The sequence below is a fragment of the Rattus norvegicus genome, chromosome 10 (assembly GCF_021556685.1).
Source record: "Rattus norvegicus strain SHRSP/BbbUtx chromosome 10, alternate assembly SHRSP_T2T, whole genome shotgun sequence".
In the NCBI taxonomy this organism is placed as follows: Eukaryota; Metazoa; Chordata; class Mammalia; order Rodentia; family Muridae; genus Rattus; species Rattus norvegicus.
The window spans coordinates 60,797,565-60,808,008 of NC_141543.1; the positions used below are offsets into that span (position 1 = coordinate 60,797,565).

Sequence of the window (10,444 nt, forward strand, 5' to 3'; positions counted from 1 at the left end):
GGTCCCCACACCTGAGGGCTTGAGATCAGTAGCTGGCACTCACCCCTGCAGTTGCTTCTAGGGGCTCAGGATTACACAAGCCAATGGGTGCCAGGCCATTGGCAATCAAATCCCAGAGCAAGAGTCCCCTCCAATCTGAGCACTCCAAGGCATAAGTCAGCCTCTAGAACCCAGAAACATCAGCCTGTAGTTCAGGACTGGAGTCAGGGCACAGGCTTTTGACTCGCCAAACCATGATTTCTATCTGAAATAGAGCGGAGGAGGCCTCGCTGGCTAATGGGTCGGAGTCAGATGCTGTGGACTCGTGATGGGAATGTGCTTGAGGGTTAACGATGGAGGCACGGACGATTCCTGGAAATAGATAGGCAGGAAATATGTGAAGATGTAAGACGTAAGACAAAACAACAAACTGTTCTTTCTGGCCAACCCTCTCACCCCAACACTAAAAATGTGGAAGTCATGAGAGCTCCCAGAAAGAGGAATGGGAGAAGGCACGCCCTCGAGGACAAGTTCCAAACCCCACCCCACCCCCACAACCTCTTCACGTGTACCAATTACCATCCACTCAATAGTATTTACCGTTAAGACTTGAAATCGGATGTCCCCAAATACAGACCACTGGACGCAAAACCCAGCAAGACTCTGTCATGTGTACTCCTGGCTTCTGCTTGGTCCCTCCCACACCAACCCTCTAGGATATAGTTCTCCACTCTGACTGACTGAGTTCCCACCTCTGGCCACTGCTGCACAGGGAAGCCACGATTTCACACAGGTAACTGGGCCGGGGTTGCCAGGGAGACCACTGGGACAGGGAATGTGTTAGAAGCTGTACAGAGAGGGAGGACTTTGGGCTTTGATGAGCTTAAGTGGAAAGAGATACAAGAGGAGGGTATGGGACTTAATTTCCCTTGGCCTAATTCTAGATTGGGTTACGAATGCCTCAATCCCAAGGGAGACAAAGACCCAGATGCAGCCCCAGCTGGAGCTCAGTTGCAGCCAATCATTCTCCCTGACCCCAGCCCTTCTCCAATCTCAGTCTCAGCCCCATATCCAGTTTGGACATTTGAATCAGCCTGATCAAAAATTGAATTGAACCCTATTCTGCTTCCAGGTTCACTGCAAGCTGGGGCCTAGTTCCTCCCCTGGCTCTAATCTGAGTGTAGGTGTCAGTCCCAGGAAAAAGCACAGTCTTAAGACTGGCCCACGGGAGACCTAGCAACGGCACTAAGTTCAGCCTTTGATGCTACTTCTAAACTATAAACTCAGCTGAACGCCCAATCCTGACCCCATTTCTAATTCAATTGCATGCTAGACCCCTTAAATTTTTTTCAATCTCTCTCTCTCTCTCTCTCTCTCTCTCTCTCTCTCTCTTCCCCCGTGTTGCTGAGGACTGAACCCAGGTCCTTGTGCTTGCTAGGCAAGTGCTCTACCACGGAGCGAAGTCTACACCTCTTTCATTTTTAAATTTTAATAATTCATTTGTTCAATGTGTGTGAGAGTTTTGCCTGCGTGAACATGGGTGCTCGTGTGTGCCTGTTGTCCTCAGAGGTAAGAGGAGGGCATTGGAGCTCCTGGAAATAGAGTTACTGAGAGTTGTGAGCCACCGGGTAGATACTGAAACTAAACCTGGGTCTCTGAAAGAGCAACACACGCTCTTAACCACTGAGCCATCTCCCCAACCCTCTCCAGCCCTTCTCATCCCAGCTCTAACATAGGACATGTCTGACCTCAGTTCCAGGACTTACCTCAGCTTCACACTGCTTCTGACACTCTCCTTGGTCCCAGCTCAGTATCTGTCTGGATTCTGGTGTCTCGGTTTCAGTTCAGATAGCCCTAGAGGCCTTGTGTTTGTGCAAGCATGACAATGGCATATGAAAACTTCCAGAACTTGGGGAGCGAAGAGAAAAACCAAGAGGCTGGTAAAGGTGAGCGAAGCATGGACACTCCTCGCCCAGCATCTTCACTTGTCCAGAGTCTGTGTGTGTGTTCACGCTGGGCAGAAACGTGTGCTTGAGTCTGGTGGAGGCCGGACTCAGCACCGAGGGCCCACTGGGAAGAGGATACAAGATCCTCAGGAAGACAGGGCTGAGGAAGACCTCAGGGACTTCTCTTCCTGTGCTCTGTATGGGGACAAGAAGTGTGCAAGGCAGGGAGCTGGGGTTGGAGGGGAGCTCACTTATTCGATCCTGCAGACATGTGTGAACCTGCAGACAAGGGACCTGCCTGCTCCTTCCCAGTGTCTTCCCCCATCAGCTCTGCTTACAAGACCTTACCGTGTGCTTGTTTGTAATTGGGTGTTAAACACATCCTCAGAGCTGTGAGAGGCCAAGCATACTGCAGATTCCCAATGCCTTAGAGGTGTCCTATGCCCATTTGCAGTGACAAGCCTTCACTGTCCCCCCAGCCCCCGTAGCCCGTTCTTCCCCTGCTTTGTCTTACAGTCTGGATCCTGAGTCGTGACACCCTCTTCTCTTTCAGCAGCTCCTCCCCAGTCCTTCCTGTGCAATATCCTCTCTTGGACCCACCTCCTCCTGTTCTCCCTGGGCCTTAGCCTCCTGCTGCTGGTGGTTATCTCCGTGATTGGATCCCAAAGTGGGTTGCAGGGAAGGGAGGAATCACAGGGCGTGTGGTCGGGGTGGAGGGAGAGGACCTTAGCAGGGCAATGATTGGTGCAGAGGGCACAGATGGACAGCAGCGAGGGCCACAGCAAGGACAAGTGTAAAGGAGCACAAGGGACCGAGACTTGAGTGGGGTAATAGATGTGAACAGTGGTGGGGACACTGGTGGGGACATGGAGGATCCACGGTCAGACGGCTGCTGGCCGTGTCACCTATTACTGTGCTTGGGTCATACAGTCACATCACCTCAGCACCTCAGCCTCGGTTATGCATGTGCAATGTTGGGTAACAACAGTGCCTGCCCATTGGTCTCTGTGAGGCACAGTGCCGCTCACTCTGTGTGCAGAGAGGCCTGCCTGGTGCTGGCACAGAGTGGACCTGAGAAATCTTGGTTCTGATCATCCTGTTTCCTCATCAGATTCCCAGTTAAGGAGGGACCTAGAAACCCTGAGAACCACTTTAGACAACACCACCTCCAACACCAAGGCTGAACTACAGGCCCTGGCCTCCAGGGGTGAGCTGGGCTCTCACAGGGTTCTGGGCTGGAGTGGGACTGGGTAGGGAGGAACAGTCCTGAGCTCCAGTTCCTTGTTTTGTAGGTGACAGCTTGCAAACAGGAATCAATTCTCTGAAAGTGGAGGTGGATGATCATGGGCAGGAACTGCAGGCAGGTGAGAGGCCCTGGTGTCTAGAGTGTGCAGAAGGGTGTGGGTGAAAGCGGGTTCCTGGTGCTGAGCTGTCCCGTTCCAGGCCGAGGCTTGAGCCAGAAGGTGGCTTCTCTGGAGAGCACAGTGGAGAAGAAGGAGCAGACTCTCAGAACAGGTGAGGCTGAGGCTCCCCTGTACCCTGGTGGGAGGTGTGAGCATGCGCAGAGAATGGAGAAGGTCCCAGACTGGGCACTGGAAGGGGTGTGAGCATGCGCAGAGAGTGGAGACGGTCCCAGACTGGGCACTGGAAAGGGGTGTGAGCATGCGCAGTGTGTGGAGGCGGTCCTGTGCAGGATATCTGAGCATCAGGAATTCCCAAGCAGATGTCACAGCTAGAACACTATTGTCACTCCCGTCTGTGTCCCAGATCTATCTGAAATAACCGATCGTGTGCAACAGCTGGGGAAGGACTTGAAGACCCTGACATGTCAGCTGGCCAGCCTCAAGAACAACGGTGAGAAGGGCGATGGGTGTGGTTTGCTCTAGTCACTGAGAGAGGACACAATAATCATTGCCTCTACTCTCCATCCTTGCTTTGCTTTTCTTAGGCTCAGCAGTGGCCTGCTGCCCCCTTCACTGGATGGAGCATGAAGGCAGCTGCTACTGGTTCTCTCAGTCTGGGAAGCCGTGGCCTGAAGCTGACAAGTACTGCCAGCTGGAGAATTCTAACCTAGTGGTGGTCAACTCCCTGGCGGAGCAGGTGAAGCCCGGGTGGGCTCTTTGAGGGAGGCCCTCTGGTCTGAAGGAGAGGTTACCATGCCCTTTTCTTTCTTTAGAATTTTCTACAGACTCACATGGGCAGTGTGGTCACTTGGATTGGCCTAACGGACCAAAATGGGCCCTGGCGATGGGTGGACGGGACCGACTATGAGAAAGGCTTTACGTGAGTGTGTTGCACATTTGCCCTGGTCTGGTGGCCTTTGCCTGGGACTACCTCTTCTTCCGAGGCTCTGGCCCTGGGATAGGTGGTAGAATCTGGGGATTCTGACTTAGGGTCTGGTTTCTGGAGGCTCACATCTGTGTTTGTTCATAGGCACTGGGCCCCAAAGCAGCCAGATAACTGGTATGGACACGGGCTGGGAGGAGGCGAGGACTGTGCACACTTCACCTCAGATGGTCGCTGGAATGATGACGTTTGCCAGAGGCCCTACCGCTGGGTCTGTGAGATGAAGCTGGCCAAGGACAGCTAGGAGCACTCTCCAAGTAATTTATTTCTTCAGTGGTTTTAGCTGGGGAAGCCTGGAGTTTGGACTCCTCCTATCCCATTTCAATGTTATTTGGGACTTTTCTTTTTGTCAAAAAATTTAAGTCAAGGAGAAAGGATTGTGTTTGAGATGGTAGTGTGGTGTCCGGAAGAATGGGGTTATTGAAATCTGTGGTATTTTGTACAGAGTGCCGCTTATTGTAGGACTTTTTAATGTAACAAAAATAAAATACTGTTGGTTTTGCATTGTTTTATTCTTATCAAAATTGGATAATAAGAAGAAAAACTATATAGACCACTATCTAACATTTATCCTCTTTGACTGAGTAAAAAGCAAATTCGAAATGTGAGTAGGTAACCAGGCATCCCCAAAAGGTTTATAGAAGACAAATCGGGGCTGGGGATTTAGCTCAGTGGTAGAGCGCTTACCTAGGAAGCGCAAGGCCCTGGGTTCGGTCCCCAGCTCCGAAAAAAAGAACCAAAAAAAAAGAAGAAGAAGAAGAAGAAGAAGAAGAAGAAGAAGAAGAAGAAGAAGAAGAAGAAGAAGAAGAAGAAGAAGAAGAAGACAAATCAATCAAAGTTCTGCTTGAGCTCCGAGAACGCCATGTTAGGGAGCTGTGCGGGGTCTGTCATCACATTGTTAAGACAACTGAGGAACTAGAGAATGGTGTCTCGTGTCTATGTTTTCACCTCATGGAAGGCAGAGGCAGGGGGACCATCACCAGTGTGAGTTACACAGTAAGTTCCAGGTCAGCTAGGGCTACGCCATGAGACCCCATCGCAAAACTAAAACAAAAGGAACCTTTGCAGGTCATCTCGGGGAAAGGAAAAAGCAGAGAGTTGTCAGTTCTGGAAGAGGATGGTGGAGAATGCGCCTTTTAAGAATTGTGTTGGGGGATGGTTGTTCAGCAGGCAAGGAAAGGGGGCCTGAAGACCTAAGTGTGAACCCTGGCACCCATGTGGTGGAAGGAGAGAACCAGGTCATCCGTGTTGTCCTCTGATCACATGCACATGCATGTACACACACACACACACACACACACACACACACACACACAGACAGACAAAAATACCGTGTTCTGACTGAGGATCTCAAGAACTTTCTGGACTTCTCTGTGCCTCTAGATGGCCTATAGACACAGTTAAGAACCCATAGTTGGGACAGAATAAGTTCCAGGACAGCCAAGCTTAGGCAGTGGAGGAGTTGGAAAGCAGAAAGCTGGTGATAATGTAATAGAACAAGGGGGCCATGTTCCAGCCCCGGCAAGCAGCAGAACTCAGCAGCTTTGGCCACGTGGTACTAGTTTTACAGTCTGGAATAAAAGGGAATATTGGGAAAATTGATGCTGGTTAGCTGGGGCTAAGAGATTAGTGGTGATTAAGAGGCCAGTATCGCTGAGGTGAATCTTCTGGGAAGTGTTTTCTCAGAGCACGAAGAAGCTGTGTTCTAGAGATAGCCAAGAATGTACCTCATGCTGTAGCTGGACTTGGTAATGTGTAAGGGTCACCTGTGTGGTACTGGTTTTGAAGGGATCGTGAAAAACGGCTGAGGGTCGGGACTGCGAGGGGCCATGGAAGGCCATTGGTGAAAGTACAGCCTCAGTTGTAGTTGACAATCCAAGACTGAAGGGGTCATGCAAAGTCTTTGAGGCTTGGCACCATGAAGAGAGCCTATGAGAGGCTACTGGTGAAGCCTAGTTGCAACAGAAGACACCAGTGAATTGGAGATGTCAGTGCCATGGGCTGATCACCAAGAACAGCAGCAGCAGTGGAGTGGATCAACCTGAGCTTAGAGTGCTACAGAGGGCAAAGCTGGAGAAGCGAAGCGAGTCCTTTGGAGGGGCCCAGAAGATCATGTGTGGATTCCCACATTGAACAAGAAGCTGTAATATTGAAGTTGCCTCAGAGACCCCAAGATGTTGGAGACAGCAGAGCCATGGGCTATCTGCTGAGGAAAGCTGCTAACAGGGAGTGGAACCAGCCCAGGAGAAAGAAGTTTGTTGCAGTCAACAAAGATGAAAAAAGAGTTGGGGATCTGAAGACCGCTTTGACATCAGACATGGAGATGCAGAGTTTGGAGTTTGCCCAGATGGTTTCCTATCTTGCTTTGGGGATTACAGTTCAGCGATTGGATAGATCTCAGAAGAGACCTTAAATTTTGGACTTTGAACATTGTTGAGACTGCCATAGACTACGAAGACTTTGGAAGTTGGACTAAATGTATTTTCATTATGCTATGTTTAGGTATGGCTCCCATAGACTCATGAGTTTGAACAAGCCTATGGGGCCAGGGAGTGGAATGTGATGGTTTATATATGTTTGGCCCAAGGACTGGCACTATTAGGAGGTGTGGCCCTGTTGGAGTAGTTGTGTCACTGTTGAGATGGGCTATAAGACCCTCACCTTAGCTGCCCGGAAGCCAGTCTTCCACTAGCAGCCTTCAGATGGAGATGTAGAACTCTCAGCTCCTCCTGCACCATGTCTGCCTGGGTGCTGCCATGCTCCCCACACCTTGATGATAATGGACTGAACCTTTGACCCTGTAAGCCAGCCCTAATTAAATGTTGTCCTTTATAAGGAAAAGAAAAGAATCCATAGGGGCTGGGGATTTAGCTCAGTGGTAGAGCGCTTACCTAGGAAGCACAAGGCCCTGGGTTCGGTCCCCAGCTCCGAAAAAAAAAAAGAACCAAAAAAAAAAAAAAAAAGAAAAGAAAAGAATCCATAGTTGGAATCTCACTTTTCAGACTTGTTTTTTTCATGGTGTTTTGTTATGTTTCGTGACAGGGTCTCTCTACATAGTTCTAGATAACCTGGAACTCACTGTGTAGACCAGTCTGGCCTTGGATTTATAGATGTCTGCCTGCCTCTTGAATGCTGGGATTAAAAGTGTGTATCTCCAGGCCTGGCTGATTTCATGCATTTTTTTTTTTGTTCCCAAATCATGTATGTGAATCTGAGGACTAGTACCTGTGGGGCCTACAAGAGGGTGGTGGGAACTGAACTCAGGTCTTCTGGAGAACAATTCCCACCGGTAACTGCTGCTACTTCTCCAGCTCTCATAGGCACCTTTTAACATCATGTAATCCCAGGTCTGTTCCTGGGGTTATCTAATAGGCTGTTGTATTGTGGTGGGGGAAGACAAGTGCCTGCTTGTATGCTTTTGCATCGTGTGTGTGCAGTTCACATAGAAGCCAGAAGAGGGTGCCAAAGCCCCTGGGACTGGAACTATTGGTAGTGGGTAACGGCCATGTGGGTGCTGGGCATGGAAACCTGGTCTTCCACAAGATCAGCCAGTGCTCGTAACAGTCCTCTCTCCAGTCCATATTTTTTCATTTGAAGGTAATATCAATGGATTTCCCCCTGATTTCTTTCTCTGCCACCTGCACATAGAAAGACTATTTGTTTTTGTTGATTTAACGTCCTACTACTTTACTAAAATTGTATCTGATGTAATAAATAAGAAAAAAATACTTGGGGCTGGAGAGATGACCCAGAATTTAAGAGCATTTGCCGCTCTTCCAAAGAACCCAGGTTCAATTTCTGGCAACTCACAGCCATCTGTTACTCCCGTTTCAAGAGATCCACCGGGCTGGGGATTTAGCTCAGTGGTAGAGCGCTTACCTAGGAAGCGCAAGACCCTGGGTTCGGTCCCCAGCTCCGAAAAAAAGAACCAAAAAAAAAAAAAAAGAGATCCACCGCCCTCTCTGGCCCCTCAGGCACTGCATGCACATGGTACATAGACACAAACAGGCAAAAGGTACACACATGTAAAATAAAGATTAAAAAATTCAAATTTGGGCTGGAGAGATGGCTCAGTAGCACTGACTGCTCTTCTAGAGGTTCTGAGTTCAAATCCCGGCAACCACATGGTGGCTCACAACTATCTGACGCCCTCTTCTGGTGTGTCTGAAGACAGCTACAGTGTACTTATACATAATAAATATTTTTTAAACAATAAATTTTCTAATTAAAAAAAGAAAAGAAAAAAATACTTGAAGATTCTGAGTTGTTTGGTCACTGTGGGTTAGGAATGTTGATTGCATTCAAAAGCTTTGGGTGTCCAATAGCCCTGTGAGACGAGAATCGGATGTGCTGGTTAGGAACCTGACTTTGTCCCGTACAGGCGTGGGAGCTTGGGCAGGTTACTGTGTTCTGGAGTCTCAGTGCTCAAAGAGGATTATCTCTGACTGCCTACTTGTGGTAAGAATCCTACGAACTGGGCCGATCAGTGCTTCAGAAATCCTTGAACCAAACTTACTGCTGTGCGGTAACCCACATAACAAGCCGGCATCGAAGTCACAGACAGGTGGCAAATCCCGTGAGCGACCAGCCCAGAGACACTGAAACTACAGGAGAGAGAGCACTGCTTTAATTATTTGGAATTAAAGTTGTTTTTGATTGGCATTCATAATAGTAGACCTCATTATGGAATCTTCAAACAAGATTTGTTGTTGTTTGCCTTCCCCCACCCCCGCCCTTCTCTCCCAGCCCCAGAGCCCTTTGAGCTCTTTCTATTCTTGTGTCACGTGATCAATGACCCGCCCACCTCCCACCCTGGTTCTCCTTTCTTCTGTTCTCCTTCCTAGTTCAGGATCTATATGCATACCTATTTATTATATGCTCGTGTACAGACTTTATGAGAGGACCTTCATGTGAAAGAGAACACGTGATTTGGGTTTTTCTGAGTCTAGGTCACCTCATTTAACACAGCGTTTCCCCAATCCATCCAGTTTTCTGCCAACGTCGTGGGTTTTTTTCTTTTATAAATGGGTACAATTCCGTTGCACGTGCATCCATGTTTTCATTGTCCTGGCACTAGTTGGTGAACAGCTGGGCTGGTTCCTTTCCTTGTGGTGATGAGTAAGGCAGCAGTTAACCTGGATTCTGATCGGGTCACTCTGTGGTAGCATAAGGAAATAGAGTCTTCTGAGTTACACGTCCTTTGGTGAGAGAACTGGGTCATACGAAATGTTAGAACCTAGGTAAAATATTAAGGCCTCCATGGAATGATAAGGCCTAGGTAACAGTTACCTGGCTAGCCCGCCATGATAAGGAAACTTTCTCGTGTGTTTCTGCGGTTACTAAGAAACTGTCTAATGCCAAGAGTGATTACATATTCTGTTATGCTCTGTGCCCTTGGGAACCAATCAGGATAGAAGTCAGCAGAACTGCTCTGTAAAGTCTCCTCCCCCCCCCCCCCCCCCCCGATAAGCTTGGACCCAAATCAAACACCCAAAGCACTTCCTGCACCTGTGTATAAGCTTCTATGGTATTTGCCTTTATAAGTTGCCCCTGGGATGGACCCCAACATAAGAGAGATGCCTGCCTCAGTATAAGAAACTACTTGCAATAAGACGTCCATTTTGAGTAGTGGTCAGATAAAGTTTAAGTTCCCAGGGCCCCCTGGGAACTGACATTCTACTTGGCAGAAAGAGACATGTATGTGGGTAACTGACGTCCTGGTTGGCAAGTTAAGACATGAATGTTAGACATGTCCCATCCTGGTAGACAAGTTAGGACATGAATGTTAGATAAGTCCTCTGCCACAACTGAATACCCTAACCGGTGAGAGCAGGATAAGTGTACAACAAAGACACGTCCCTAAGGAAATCCTCTGTCCCTAAATCCTGATTGGTGAAATAACTTGGCACAGACGTCTGTGGATTTGGGGCTTTAAAACCCTGAAGGATTTAAATCATGGTCACAGTTCCACTCCCAAATCCAGATGGCGGCCCTGGCGGACCAGTCCTGGGGTGTGTGCTCAATAAACTGTCCCTGTCTGACTGAGGGTGTTGTTCGTGTGGTTTGTGACGTGGTTCTCGAGCCCCAACGTGGACGTTCTATTTTTTATTTTTGGGGGGCAGTCCCATGAGTTGACAGCCTGGTAAGGTGCCTTAATTAGGGTTTCTACTACT

General features: G+C 48.8%; 1 protein-coding gene across 2 annotated transcripts; it reads left to right on the forward strand.

The window, feature by feature from the left end:
* Nucleotides 1-570: 570 nt before the first annotated feature.
* Clec10a (C-type lectin domain containing 10A) lies at nucleotides 571-4,771 on the forward strand. Of its 2 annotated transcripts, none has more exons than XM_087574156.1 (10): nucleotides 571-772; nucleotides 1,733-1,925; nucleotides 2,479-2,592; nucleotides 3,037-3,132; nucleotides 3,218-3,289; nucleotides 3,369-3,440; nucleotides 3,693-3,779; nucleotides 3,874-4,025; nucleotides 4,102-4,208; nucleotides 4,359-4,771. In XM_087574156.1, exons 2-10 carry the CDS (start codon nucleotides 1,859-1,861, stop codon nucleotides 4,513-4,515), a joined length of 924 nt encoding a protein of 307 aa, XP_087430282.1. In that variant the 5' UTR covers nucleotides 571-772; nucleotides 1,733-1,858; the 3' UTR covers nucleotides 4,516-4,771.
* Nucleotides 4,772-10,444: the final 5,673 nt, after the last annotated feature.

Bases quoted from the DNA above. Each gene is read 5' to 3' on its own strand.
- Clec10a (XM_087574156.1), top strand. From the start codon at position 1,859: ATGACAATGGCATATGAAAACTTCCAGAACTTGGGGAGCGAAGAGAAA. The intron at 3,290-3,368 runs GTGAGAGGCCCT...GTCCCGTTCCAG, and splicing joins TGGGCAGGAACTGCAGGCAG to GCCGAGGCTTGAGCCAGAAG. The intron at 4,026-4,101 runs GTGAAGCCCGGG...TTCTTTCTTTAG, and splicing joins TCAACTCCCTGGCGGAGCAG to AATTTTCTACAGACTCACAT.